The 14,999-nt window shown below is 43.9% G+C and overlaps 1 protein-coding gene across 1 annotated transcript in view; it reads left to right on the plus strand.

Moving 5' to 3' along the window:
- Positions 1–14,999, plus strand: part of Map1b (microtubule associated protein 1B) — a 91,726-nt gene that overhangs the window by 63,731 nt on the left and 12,996 nt on the right. The window contains exons 3-4 of the mRNA XM_090331805.1: positions 5,687–5,769; positions 8,842–8,982. Coding sequence (XP_090187931.1) covers positions 5,687–5,769; positions 8,842–8,982 — 224 coding nt within the window. The remainder of the gene's footprint in view (positions 1–5,686; positions 5,770–8,841; positions 8,983–14,999) is intronic.

Consider the following 14,999-nt stretch of genomic DNA (forward strand, 5'->3'; position numbering starts at 1 on the left):
TGGGGCTGAGGTGATTTCTTGCTCCAAGGAACAAGAAGGTGGCTTCTGGGAAGTCTGGGTTGCCTCAGCCTCTCTCCTAGATGCCTCTCCTGAGCCCTAACTTCAGGGCATCTGGGAAAGAGATCTGCTAATTGTGGCCTTGATTACCAGGTATCCTATATTCATTTTACTCTCTGATTTCTTGCTCAGAAATACTGAGGTGGGAAGAGCAGCCTGGGAGACCCAGATTCTCCATGGACCCCCAAGGCTGGCACTCTGCCTGACTCTCAGAAGGGAACTTAGGGACCTCTTCCAGCCTGGCTGGGGTCTACTCTTTTTTTTTTTTTTGCCCTGTTCACTCTCTCCACACTACCTCCATTTCTGTTTATCCAAACCACACATTTGCTTTCTGTGTCCCATGGGTCCCTGCAGAAAGGAGGCCTGGAGGCCTGGAGATGCAATTAAAAGCTGCTGGGGAACCTGTTGGTAATTACCTGTTGGTGATTTTCAGTTTCTGTTTAGCAGATCTTCCATTTTTTGTTTTAATCTGTTTAGCTCAATATTACCTAGAGAAGTATAACTGTCATAAGATTTATGTGTCTTCACTGGGAGTTTTGCTAGTACTGAATCCCAGTATCGAATGTCTCTCCCTCTCCCCCTCCTCCTCAAGATAATCTGCTCTGGTTTTCACCTGGAAAGAGGCTGGATTAAAGGTGGTAGCAAAGGCAGACAGCAGTGGTGGCTGACAGAGCAGAGGGCAGCCCTAATCATCAGTAAATCAGGAACCTTATCTTTTCTTTTCCCTGCAGAATAGAAATCAAAGGCTATCTTTATTCTTCAAATGCTATTTCTAGATTATGCTCACAAAGGAATTTTTTGTTTGTTAATACTTTATTAGTATTTTCTAATGGACAGAACATAACACAAACAAAATAAAAAAATTTTAACCTTCTTTGTATTTAATAAAAATAACTGGCATTGTGATTATTTCTTCTTTGTTAAATAAGGAAAGCATTGATAGAACAGTTAAAGCACACAGTTGACACTTACTGTATACAGTATGTGTATATGATATGTACAAGGTATCTTTCTAACAATTATGATCCTAAAATGTGCTCATTCTCAGTTTTCCCTTGTAATACAGGCGCCATGCTCCCATAAGCAAAACTTACTACTAATCAAAGAACTTTACAAGGAGTAAGCAGAAGACTTTTAAAACAAGTCCTTAAATAAGAGGACACAGAAACAATGGAATGTTAAGTTGTTGGGTTAAGAAGACAGTTTTAAACTACGTCTCAAAACATTAGAAATTCATTTAGGAATTTTTTTTTAGGAAAAAGAGTTGTAGAAATAAGGTTTAGGCTTGTAATCAATCATGGAAAAGGAATGAAAATACTCATTCTTAACACCAGTGGTTCCAGTCCTCTTCAGGGCAGTCGTTACTGTTTTCTCCAGGGTTGGCTGGAGCTCCAGCCCCTCTCACCTTGGAGCTGGCCTTCTCCGTTTTGTTTTAGGCTGTTGCATGGGCAGCCACCTGCAGTGTGGCAGGGCAGCTCTGGTCCTGGCCCAGAAGTCTCCCAGCTGACCTTAGAGCCTAGCTGAAGTTAGGGTCTAACAGCTGCTGTGTTCTGGGACTAATGCGTGTGAGAGAAAAGTCAGCCATGTGTACAAGACCAAGTTCTTAGCTTGTTGGAGTTTTGGTTGTGGCCCTGTGTCCACCCAGAGTCATCTTCGGAAAGAACGTGTGTGTATTGATGAATCTGAAACTCAATGACAAAGAGATTGTAAGAGTATCCTAGAATCTTACAAACATAGGGCATAGCATTTGGCTTTAAGTAATTTTTTTGATAATTTTTTCATCTAGTGATTATTTGTTCACTTATTCAACTGCTTCTTTACATTGTTTATTTGTGTGTGTGTGTGTGTGTGTGTGTGTGTGTGTGTGTGTGTGTGTACTAGGATTTCAACTCAGGACCTAGGTGCTATCCCTAAGCTTTTTTGCTCAAGGCTAGCATTCTACTACTTGAGGCATACTTCTGCTTTTGGCTTTTTAGTGGTAAATTGGAGATCAGTATCTCATGGTCATTCCTGTCCAAGCTGGCTTTGAACCTCAGTCCTCAGATCCCAGCCTCTTGATTAGTCTGGCCTCAACAGCTACTTAGAGCTATATGTAGCAACATGTATATATATGTAGTTTGCCAGACATGAGTATTACCGTGGGCACAGTGTTTTCTAGTTTATTATACAGGGGATTTCATTGTTCCATCTCCACACATGTTTACACCATTTTCTGAATCATCTCATCCCCTCTATCACACCCTCCCAACCCCTCATATAGCATTCCCAACAGGCATGCTTGTTTTTTTTCATAGATGCAGCTAGTTTATTTCTACAATATGCAGCCTCTTTATCCTCCCTGCTGGCCCAGCCCTTTCCCGCTAGCCCCTCCCCTGCCTCACAGCTTATTTCTCCCCCACCCGCTATTGAGCTTTTGTTGAGTTTCTGTATGCTCTCATGTGTACTTCCAATGTGTTAGTCATTCACTTGTTTTCCATACTCCTCTCTTTCTTCTCCTGAGCGGTCTCGTAGCTTGCTTCATGTTTTATGTTTAATAATATAGATAATTAACTAAATTACATATGTAGTATATATTACACGTATACACACATACACATGTATATTTAAGATGCTTAAGATCATCTGGTTATTGAAATATAAACTATTAAAATCGTCCCAACTTTAAACGATTCATCTATCCGATTTCCAACAAGAAAATTGTTCCAGTGATAGCTGAAAATGAAGGCTGGATTCTTTTTGAGTTGCAGACATGGTGAGCACAGACAAAAGCCCCTTTGTCTGCCAGGACCCTGGTGCCTGCAGAGCCCCAGACACTCCTGCTTCTGATTGCAAGGGGGGAGCAGACCTTTTTTGTCATACCACAACCTTCTCTCTGCCCCTCACTCCACCTGCCCCTTCAGGGCCAGGACCAGCTACACAGTTAAATTCAGCTTTGTTTAGGTTAGGAAGACTTTTTCTTAGGAAGCCATAGAGGACAGTCCCATCATCTCCAGGCCCAGCTTGGTTGCTTTCCGGCCAGCACTAAGTAAGGCTCAGTACTCATTGGAGCGGTCAGCAGAAAGAGCAGACCAGAAGGATTGGAGAGTGGTTCTTCATTCTTGGGACCTTCTTTTTCTGAAGTAAGTGAATGAGACCTTTCCAGGCAAGGGTGGTGGCCTCTCCTTCAGAAGGCCTGGCCTGCTTCCCAGTGTGAGACACGCTGCAAGTATGCAGCCTTGTAAGTGCCCCAACCTCCCGCTGCGGGAGAACTGGCACCCACAGAGATGCCGGGGAGGAGAGCAGAACCACAGCACTTCTGCCAGGCTTTGGCTCTGCCAGATGCTGGCAAGGCCCAGCCCCCAGTTACATCGTCCTCGGGAGGAATCTCTGGCCAATAGTCCTGCCTCTCTCTCCCTTGAAATTCCCTCTTTCATTTAAATGCATCCTATAAAAAGGCTTTTGTTAAAGGAGCGGCCATAGCATCTTGGGGAACAGTAATCATTCCTCTCAGGACTTCCAAAGATGGACAGAAAGAGCAGCATTAGTTGCGTTTCTAGATGAACTTGTCTGAACATTGGCTTGGGAGGTGAAGGTCACTGGCAGCTGTCAGGTGGCATTTGATGAAGCCAGAGAGGAAGGGAACGTCTGGTGGATGGTAAGAAGCCCCTGGTCAGGAAGCCCCTGGTCACTGCACGGCAGGAGCTTGGCGCTGCAGCTGGTGTTGATTGTTTGTGTATTTTTCAGGGTTGGGGGCAGCGCGGGTAGTATCATTTAGGAAAGAAAGGGGCCCTGATTCTTCTCTTGGAGAGGGGAGGGGACTGCTTTGCTTTTATCACCTTGTTCGGGTTTGCTTTTGTGAATTCCTACAGAATACAGTCAGTGATGACAGACTCCAGGCATGGTACTGCCTGAAGCTTTGATCTGAAGAAATGACAGTTGTCTTCTCAGGTGTCTAGCCTACATCCTGCTATTTTTAAATGCCTGTTTTTGGTGTTCTACTACTTGAGCCATGACTCCACTTCTACCTTTTTGTTGGTGAGTTGGAGATAAGGGTCTTAGATTCTCAGATCTCAGCCTGCTGAGTAGCTAGGATTACAGGCGTATTTGACATCAACTTCAAGCCCTTTGCCTGAGTGAATTATGTGTTGTTCTGACTTGATGTTTCTTCATCTTTAGGAGTTTGGAAGACATCAAATAGTTCTATTTAACTTTCCTTTCTTTTCTGCAAATGTTCTGCCTATCTTGATTTTTTATTATTGTTCCCCACCTTTTTTTTTGGAGGTGGGGTCAGTACTCTTCCTATTAATGTTTCTTAGTTTCTTGCTTCTTTATGTGTATGTCTGGTTTTATTCCTTTGATCTGTTTTCCAGCTCCTCCTTTGGCATTTGATGCAGTGCATCAAGTGTTTTTGCAAATCCTTACCTGGTAAGCCAGTGTACAGAAGTCACCTAGGAAAGTTATACAACCAGACAACTGAACCCAAATTCTACCTATTTGGACTTCTTACTGCTTGTGTGACTTTGGGCTACTTAATTCTCTTCTTTTCACTCATTGTCCTCTCAGTGACTGGGGGGAGGGAGAGCGGAGGGTAGGAATAAATCATAGCACCAATGTCATAGAGCCTTTCAGGGATTATATCAAGTCTTAGAACAGTGCCTGATGTGGGCATTGTTTGGTTTGGACTACAGGGTTGTCTAATTAGCATCTACTGGTAAATCCTAGCTAGGAAGACATGTGGAGGAGGAGAAAGGGCCTTGTTCTTCTCTGTTTCTGTTCAGCTGCCCAGAAACTCAGGTGACGGCAGAATATCTTGCTACAGCAGCTTAGTGGTTCCCATCTTATGGTTACGGGAGAGAAGCATTGGTAAGAGGCTATACACAGGCCTCTGTCAACCTTGGCTGAGGCTGGTTCAGCCACAGTTTAAGGCTAGGAGGTGTGGGAAGTGGCAGCTGTGTAGCGGAGGGCCCTGTGTAGTTTCCAGCTCTTTGTAACCAGGCTTTCTCATCCTGCACAACACCTTGCTTTGTTGTTCTCTACAGATTTTGCTTATTTCTTAGGGAGGCAATTTAGCCGCTCTATCCAGTGGGAGGGTTGTTCTTCACTTTTCTATGAGCAAGTGAATTAATTAATGAATACCCCCAACAAAACGTAAGCCTGCCTCAGACAGCCATTCTAGCTGTTGGGGCTAATTGTTAGTCCTGGTTTCTGGATGTCATTCATTTTACAATAAGGCTCCTAATTAATCTGGGCACAGTTCTCACCAGAAGAAAGGCTGATAGGGAGAAACATCCCCAATTACCATGAGAAAGGAAATGTCAAGAGCCCTGTTGAGTTTTTCTGGCATCCACTGCCTTGTCTCTGATGAAAACCACCATTAGGGCTGGAGGCTGCTTGGAGATCAAGCATGAAAACCAGAGTGTATGAGAGCCTGGAGAGCTCTGAGCTGCACAGCCCCAGCCCTGAAACAGACCTGCGGTGTGCCTTCTCTCTTGTTTAGTAGCACTACTGTGTTTCCCAAGGCAGTGCAGAAGATCCTGGTGCGTGGTGCCACATCAGAGGCAGAAATTCTTCTGCTATCCCAGAAGCAGGAAGGCAGCTTCCATCCAGAAAAGCTAAAGGCCTCTTCTTTGTGTTTTTTTTGTGCCTGTAGGACAAAAGATCCTTCATCACCGGAGTGACATCTTAGAAACGGTGGTCCTGATCAACCCTTCCGATGAAGCAGTCAGCACGGAGGTAAGTGCCCATTGCCACAGGGTCTCAGGTGGGAGCTAGAAAAGGACACAGGAGGGAGAAGTCCTGGGCCGGGGGTGTCTCCTAATCCCCAATCTGTGGCAGCATTTCTGGTCAGTGCTGTCTCAGAGTGTCACTCTCAATAAAGACACCATGTAGTTGGAGCCATAATATTTTGTTGAGGAAAAGGACAGTGTAGAATTTGGGGTGTCCGTGGGACACATGCTGCAGGAGTAGAGACAGGGAGGTAGCAGAGGAAATACACTTCATTTATCTATACCCTGTGGAAGATAAATGAAAGGAAGTTTTTGAAAAAGTAGTGTCTCAGATTCAGGTCATACAATAGCTCCTCCTTCTAATGTTCCTGCTTAATGTGCTTTGAGGTGCCAAGTACTCACACCGGCACTGCTATGGCCTGTCACTATTGGTTATTGTGATATTATTATTATTAATTTTATAAAGGTGATGCACAGAGATATTCTATTATTATGAATTATTGCTAGAGAAAGTGACTAGAGCTTTAGAGCCCACCTAAGAATTTGACTGACTACCTAGAATCCCTGTTTATCCAGCCCAAGTTGCTGTTCTAGCTGTTTCTAACTGCTGTATTAGTTTCACACCTTCCTTGGAAACAGAGCTGCTTTTTGGACATTAGAGTAGCCAGAGATGCTGGGAGCATTATTATCTGCAGTGTCTTGTCCCTGTTTTGATCATTTCTGATAATGTCCTGGCTTGAAAAATTGGAACACAATTCATATACCATTAAAAATATTTTTAAGTGTGTAACCCAGTAATTTCTAGTTGATTTACAAAATTGTACAACCATCACCAATACCTAATTCCAAGACCTCTGACCATCGCTGGCCATAATTCCTCCTGGAACCTGTTTGTCATCATTTCCCATTCCACTTGATGAGGCCCTAGATCTGTTTTGTATTCCTGGATTTTCCTGTTTCAGACATTTTCTATAAATGGCTTATTTTAAGGAATGTTTTAATATATATCAGCACTTCATTCCTTTCATGGCTGAATAATATTTCATTTAGCTGTTTATCCATTCTTCAGTTGCTGGATAGTTGGGTTGCTTCTTCAACTGTCTGCCTGCCTGTCTGCCTGCCTGTCTGTCTGTCTGTCTGTCTGTCTGCCTGCTTCTGTCTTTCTGTCTGTCTGTTTGTCCATCTGCCTGTCTATTCGTGCTGGTCTTGGGTCTTGAACTTAGGATGTGGGTGTGGTCTGTGAGAGTTTTTTTTTTTTTTTTTTTTTTTTCCCCTCAAGGCAAATGTTCTACCACTTGAACCACAGCTCTACTTCTGGCCTTTTGGTAGTTATTAGAAATGGCTTTGATCCATAACCTTCATCTCAGCCTCTTCAGCTAGTATTTACAGGCATGATCTACCAGCACTGCTGTTCTGCTGTTTTGAGTGTCATGATGTAGCCTATTTTTTTTTTTTTTTTTTTGCCAGTCCTGGGCTTGAGCTCAGGGCCTGAGCACTGTCCTTGGACTTTGTCAAGGCTAACACTTTACCACTTGAGCCTCAGCACCACTTCTGGCTTTTTTTTTTTTTTTTTTTGCTATGTATGTGGGGTACCGAGGAATCGAACCTGAGTCTTTGTGCCTGCTAGGCAAGCACTCTACCACTAGGCCAAACTCCCGGCCCCCGATATAGCCTATTTTGACCCATGGCTACCTGCTTCAGTTTAGCAGAACCTCTTTAACAATCCTTTTAAGGATGGGATCACAATAAAAATGTTAGGATTCCATTCTCCCTGTAACTAACAAAATTCACAAGTAATTACAATTTGAAAAGAGCTGGAGGATTAATATGGCTAGACAGAATGCCTGGAACCCACTGTAAGACATTAAAAAGGGAAAGTATTGAAGGTTTTTTGTTTGTTTTTGTTTTTTGTTTTTTTTTTCCATTTAAGAAATCCTGGCTTGCCAGTAGATTGGATGGGCCTGAAGCAAGTGCTTGGGTTTTTTTGTGACTAGACTGTAGGGCTCTTGGGCAACGGATCAAATGGATTATGGTGTGTGTGTATGTGTGTGTGTTTGTGTGTGTGTGTGTGTGTGTGTGTGTGTGTGTGTATTATCCAGGACCTCATATTTGCTGGGCAAGCACTCTGCCTCTTGAACTACGTCCCCAGCAGTCTGTTAACTTTTGAGCCTAGTGTGATGTGTGGCACGTAGCATGTGCTGAACATTCATGAACTGGGCACAGAACCAATGTCTCGGTGCAACTGGCTTCCTGCCACTTAAAGTTCACCAAGAGGTCCTTAGTGAAAACTTTTTGCAATTGAGTTTCCAAGATTTCTTTTTTTTTTTTTTTTTGTCAGTCCTGGGCTTGAGCTCAGAGCCTGAGCACTGTCCTTGGACTTTTTTCTATATATGTAGTACCAAGGAATTGAACCCAAGTCTTCGTGCATGCTAGGCAAGCACTCTACCACTAGGCCAAACTCCTGGCCTGAGTTCCCAAGATTTCTAAGCAAGGGTAGGCTTTTGTTGTTTAAAAGTTCAGTGTCAGGTACCTGGTTGATTGAAGACAGTGTGTGGAGCAGTGTGCTTGTTTTGTGACCGAGAAGGGAGGGAATTCTGGATAGGACAGATGAGTGAGGGCACTGTTTAAAACCTGTCCTTCCTGAGAGGACATTTGGGGGACCTATACTGTACATGGCGACAGCCTGTGAGGTATTCACAAGTCTTTCCTGGCCTCACAGACGACATGCTGTGAGCAGATACTTCCCAACAGCTGTGCAACAGATGCTTGCCAGCTGTGAAGATGGCTTTGAAAAAGGGGAGAAAGTCAGCCGCTCCTGCTGTCATGGTTGAAGCAAAACTTTGTAGTAGTCATTGGGGATCTAATGGCCACACTGATGAATTCTGTGGATAAATCCTACAGCCAGGGCTCTGTCCAGCCCTCCCTGCCCCCATGCCCTGGGGAAGAAATTGACTCCTAGGAAATGAACGCCCTTTGTTGGCCATAGGCTTAGCCAGCAGGGTCCTGGAGGGGGCCGTGGAGGGGGTCGAGGAGGGGCCCGGGACTTGCCCACACTCACATGCTGTTCCCGCCGTTTCAGGTGCGCTTGATGATCACGGACGCCGCCCGGCACAAGCTGCTTGTGCTCACAGGACAGTGCTTTGAGAACACCGGAGAGCTCATTCTCCAGTCCGGCTCTTTCTCCTTCCAGAACTTCATAGAGATTTTCACTGATCAAGAGGTGGGTTCCAGTTGTTCAGTTATGGTTTTGCCCTAGGCTGTTCTGTGAATGCGCTATGGAGGTAGAAGGAGGGAGGGAGGATCACCGCCCCTGTGAGGTCAGCAAAACTGGGTGACTCAAAATATGGTCCTCTCAGTCACGGAGGCTGGAGTGATCTCGTTGGTAACTGGTTGAAACCCTTCCTGCTGTGCCCAAGGTATTGATGGGGTGGGGAAGGGGCCGAGCAGCCCAGCACTGAGAGAGGGTAATGTGATAGAGGATCTGTATGACAGAGTCTCAGAGAACAATCTAGACTTTCTGTTTTCTAAGAGAATATTCCCAAGCTGTCTTGGGCTTCGGGTAGTATGTCATCCCCTTGGTCTTTTCTGGTACCTTCACCTGTTTTCTTGATCCAATTGTTTCTAATTTCTCTTATTTCTATTGCCCAGTGTTTTGTGGGTTGTAGAAACATCCCACAAAACAGAGAGGGATCCAGTAAAAGAAGTGCAGGAAAACAGGGTACATCTGGGGTCCACAAAGTGGGCTAGAGTTAGAGCATTGGTATTTCTCACATATGTATGAGAAATTCAATGTTGGACAGAAGTTAGTGATACTTGGTAAAATTAGGTGAAAGATTTGAGCTTATTTCTGCTTGGGCATTTATCCTAGCTAGAGACTCTTCAAACACATGTATCTTTTACATCAAGTAACAGTTGGCTTGTAACAATTACAGAAATGGTAGAGGACTGTCACCGCAGTAAGTGGAGACCACCTATAGGTAAATAGAGAAGCCGAGGGTAGAAATCACCACAGCCTCGTGACCTGTCTTCCACAGGCAGTGGATGTCTCCATATTCCGTGTGCTGAGAAGAGCCATGTGTCTTTCTAGAGTTAAACTCCTTTTACCCCTGAGTTTTACAAAGTGGTGTCTGTCCTCACAGACAAGAGCTGTAGAGAAACCAAAGAGGCCTCGCTTGAAGGCCTCTGCGAAACCCTGGTCAGATGACGAAGGATTCTTAATATAAAACTGTGGAAAGGGACATTTTAGTTAGCTCTTGGTGACTTCGCAGCAGTCAGGCATGGTACTGTCTCTGTCTGGAAGCATGCAGCACCCTCTCCCCCTCCTCCTGCTGGCCTGTGTTTACTAGTGAAAACTTCTTTATCTCCTATGATTGTGCTCTCTTCTTCCTCCAAGGCTGTTGGAGTCAGGCTCTAGGCCTCCTTTGTGCTTATACATTGCACTCACAGGTAGTTAGAGACCCAGTAAACCACTGCACAGTTTGCACTGACATCTGGGAGCCTGAGCTGCAATTCTCCTTTGCCTTCTGCTCCAAATTTGGGATATAGTCATGATAATATGAGAATCTTTTTCAAGATTCTATCTTCAAAATTGGACACAGGTGGCTCTTGCCTGTAATCCTAGCTACTTAGGAAGTTGCCATCTGAGAATTGAGGTGCTAAGACAGCTGGGAAAGTCTCATCTCCAATTAATCACCAAAAAGACAGAAGTGGAGCTGTGGCTCAAATGGTAGAGCATCAGCTTTGAGCAAAATAATTAAGGTGGAATTTAAAAAAATCATACCTTCATCTCACACCCAGAGCCAGGGTAGTTGGCATTTGCTTAGTAGCGCTCTCTCTGTCTCTCTGTCTCTCTGTCTCTCTGTCTCTGTCTCTGTCTCTGTCTCTCTCTCTCTCTCTCTCTCTCTCTCTCTCTCTCTCTCTCACACACACACACACACACACACACACACACATACACACACACACACACAGTCCATCCATATCTTGTCCTGGAGGTGGCCCGGTGACTTGGTGAGCAGTCAAGTGCTCTGCTTGTAAGCCCAGTGCTGCCCTGAGCCCTTAGCTCATTGGTAGGCGTGTGGCACATTTCTGCATCCCTATTCAGTTCTGAAGTTCATTTCTAGTGGCTGTTTTCTGCCCATATTGTTGCTGTTGTTGTTGTTATTGTGGTGGTAGTAGTTTGTGTGTGTGTGTGTGTGTGTGTGTGTGTGTGTGTGTGTGTGTGTGTGTGTTTACCAAACCAAAGAAATATGTAAAGCAAAGCATTTATTGCCAAGACTTTATTTAAAGAAGTATTACGTTTCGTCCATCTGGACCCCAAGTAATACTCCCCTTTTTAAATAGGTCCAGTGTTGTGAATAGTGCTAGTTTAGTAATTTTTACAAACGATGGAAACTGAGCTCATACACAATGGGCTGTGCCTGTGTCAGATGCCATCATTTATAAGAAGAAAAAGAAAGACTTAAGAAATGTGGGGTGTGTGGAAGGGTTTGTAATCATAGGGATGGATTCCTTGTTTTGCTTAGGCAGACATCACAGAGGCCAGAGACTAGGTCCTAGAGTGCTCCACTGCCTTCCTATGCTCCACTCAGATACTAACACATGTGGGGAGGGATTCCTACAGTTTTCTCTAACAACTCCTCCCCACTCCCACCCCACCACCAGTTGTGTCAAGGCAATAGGGGAAGGAGAGGGAAGAGAAGACACCAAATAGATTTTACTCTCTCCTTCCTGCCCCAACCACAGCACCTCAGAGCATTATCTCTTTTATGTCACGAGCACTGAAGTAGATTGAAAAATGACTGAAGTATATTAAAAATACTAATTAAAAGCTCCTTAGGTTCCTAAAGTTTCCTTGGTGACTCTCCTTTGTCAAGGAATGGGGTGGGTTAGGATGATTGTAGGGGAAATTGTAAAGTTTATGTGTTGGTGACTTGAAGTGATCAGGCAGTTAGATATTTGTGTCCAGAGCTGAGAAACAGGCCTGCAGTTGGAGATAGAATTTGTAATCTACTTGTCTAGTATTTATTTATTTAACAGTGCCAGGATTAAGCTCTGGGTCTCATGCTTGCTAGAAAGGTGCTCTGCCACTCTAGTACTTCCCCAGTCCTTTTGTTTTATTTGGGGCCTAAACTGGCCTGAAATTACAGTGTAGCCCTGACTAGCCTTTAACTGGGTTCTCTTTGCTTCCACTTTCCAAGTGATAAGAGTACAGATGTACACATCATGTTTGACTTAGAGGTACTTAGAGCTCAGAAGATAAATATGATCTAGAGATGAAAGTACATTAACAAAAGGGGCCTGCCTGAAACATGGAGATTCAGGACAAGGAGAAGAACCCAACAGGGGAAATTTTAGAGTTTGTTTTTTTTCTGGTTTCTCTAAAATGTCTTGACCTGGCTTGGGATATAGCTTAGTCATAGAGCACTTGCCTAGCATGGACAAACCCCGGGTTCTATTCCCAGCACCACAAAAACAATAGGTTAGTGAATACATGAAAACAACTATAAAAGTGTCATGACTTTAACTGACATTCCAGAAATTGTCTGACCTGATTAAAATGGCAAGAGTCAATAGCTTCTACAGTTTTCAGTGCAGCCTTTTATTAACTAAAGCTACAAGTAACTATTGGCCATTGCCCCACATAATTACAAGTCAGCAGCAAAGGCAAGTGAGCAGGCTTAGAGGAGTACTGCCGTTTACATAATTCCGTGACTCCTATTGAGGGAAAGGAAACACCAGTATTAAAATACTATTAAATACAGAGCTTTAGCTGAGGACCAGGCAAGCAAGAGTCCTTGAAGTTTAAGCTTCTTTACTTCCTGATAAATCCATGTGACTGTCAACTAAAATCCCTGAGGTTTTCCCCCCATGGCTCTTGCTGCTAAGCCACATCTCACAGATCCATCCTTTGCTCTGCCCACATATTGAACTTGACTTTATCCCTTTAGAATGGCATCTTGTTAGAGATGTCTTAGCTGTGATCATCCCACTGCCGGGAATTTTCATAAATGCCTTAATTCTGCCATCCTTCATTCTGTTCTGTCCTCATCCTCTACTGCTGTAAGTGACAAGCATGTCTTGGCCATTTTCTTCAAGTGAGTATTCTACAGCACAAAGGTGGGCCTGGAGGCTGCTCATCATAACCTTCTACCAGGTTGATGCTAAGTAACAGTGTTTATCTGACGGTCCACCAGTCTACTTGATTCTGTGATCACATGCTTCCCAGTGCCTATTAAATGCCTTGCTACAGCCCACACGAGTGCACTGTTTACAGTATTTCCTCCTCAGCCGAATAGCTAACCTAATCACAAAAAGGAAATGTGGTTAGAAATTCAAATCTTGTGCCATTAATCTCATCTGGCAGTAAAGCCATTTATTTCCTTTTTCTTCCTCTTCTGCTATGCCTGCATTTAATTAGGGCAAATCATTCACAAAATGTATGACTATGGCCACAGAGCAGTATTCCTCCTACCAGTCTTTCATCCATCTTTGTAAGAACCATGGAAACTTCAGAGTGTCTGATAAGCATCAAGCTCATATCATTTTCCAAGTGCACCTTCCAGGAAGACAGAAAGTCTTGAATTAGACAAATTTAGAGCAATTTAGCTTAGTACAGGAAGCCTGGTTATGTACTGGAGAAACGAAGATGACTCAGATACAAAGATACCTAGAAACCTGTACTGCAGTGGACTGTTTACTATTCGGATGGTTTCCCTATTCATTTAAAGAAGCCTTAGTTGCCAGGAGCTGACCAAAGTTTTCCTTGCCATGCGTAACATTGCTAGATCCTCCTTATTGATTACACCCACCCACCACATAAGTGTTGATTAAGAACGGCCATGGCTGGGCCGGGAGTTTGGCCTAGTGGTTAAAGTGCTTGCCTAGCATGCATGAAGACCAGGGTTCGATTCCTCGGTACCACATACATAGAAAAAAGCCACAAGTGGTGCTGAGGCTCAAGTGGTAGAGCTCTAGCCTTGAGAAAGTCCAAGGACAGTGCTCAGGCCCTGAGCTCAAGCCCAGGACTGGCAAAAAAAAAAAAAAAAAAAAAAAGAACAGCCATGGCTGGGCACTCTTCAGACATAGCTGTTGCTGGGGCGGTGTGCTCCAGGGTGCTTGATACTTCCTGTCTTGGAGTCCTGCTACGGGAGAACTTAGGAGCTTTGTGTCTGTTGTGTGATGACTCCCTCTCTCCTCCTTGCCCCTCCCACATGCCTCTCTTACAGGTTCTTTCCAATCCTGTCTCTGCATTCAGCTGTTTTTCTAAAAGGACCCAGTTGTCCCTCAAACAAAACAATGAACAAACAAGCAAACAAAAACTTGGCCAGCAGTGTAGCTTTCCTATTCGGCTCTGCCTTGAGCACTCTGGATTTCCACTCACTGACCTCTCTTGGTGGTTTTGCATGCCCCTTGGTTTCCTAAGGATTCTTTTTTTGTTTTTTTAATTTTTGAGTCATTTTCTACATTTCCTAGAAACTCTGGGTAGAAGTAAAACAATGGAATATTTTCCATGAGATGTTCCTTTCTCTTTGAACTTAGTGATTGCTTGTGTCACATGACTAGAGCTAGTGATCATCCTCTCACCCCACAGAGCTAGATTGTTAGACCATTGGCTGGCCCACTACTCAGCTAGAGTGGAATTTGAAAGATTAAAATGGGCAAAAAGTTAATTTTCAAATTTTTCTACTCATGAGCCAGCAGTTATTGGTGGCCTGGGATTTGCAGAAATTAGCCCTGAGAGGATCTCCACTGTGCTTGAGTAGTGATGAGGGACTATACGTGCATCCTTGGACAAGGAACCATATTTGGAGGCGTTTGTGCTTGGAACAACTGGCCTTCCAGTTTGCTTCGCTTCCAAAATAGGAGTTCTTAATGGGAGATTGTGAAGGTGAGTCAGGAAAAAATTTGCTTGCTGTTTTGTAGCCTTTACAAAAAATATTATGCTTAGGACGGATAGGCTAATGATACAAAAGTGACTTAATGCCATGTAATATAGAATAATTCAGATTCTATACATTATCCTTATACACCCATACACATGAGCCTACAATGTGAATTTATAGAGCTAAGGAGACAGAAGAAACCACTCTAAGACACACAAGTGGCACACACTTGTAATTCCAGTTATTGTGGAGAGATCTCGAGGAGCAAGGTTTGAGGTTAGTCAGGGCAAAAAGTTAGTGAGAGTCCATCTCAACACACAAGCTACACTAGACATGGTAGTGTATGTCTGTG

Source organism: Megascapheus bottae, chromosome 4, assembly GCF_031878675.1.
Source record: "Megascapheus bottae isolate mThoBot1 chromosome 4, mThoBot2.hap1, whole genome shotgun sequence".
NCBI lineage: Eukaryota > Metazoa > Chordata > Mammalia > Rodentia > Geomyidae > Megascapheus > Megascapheus bottae.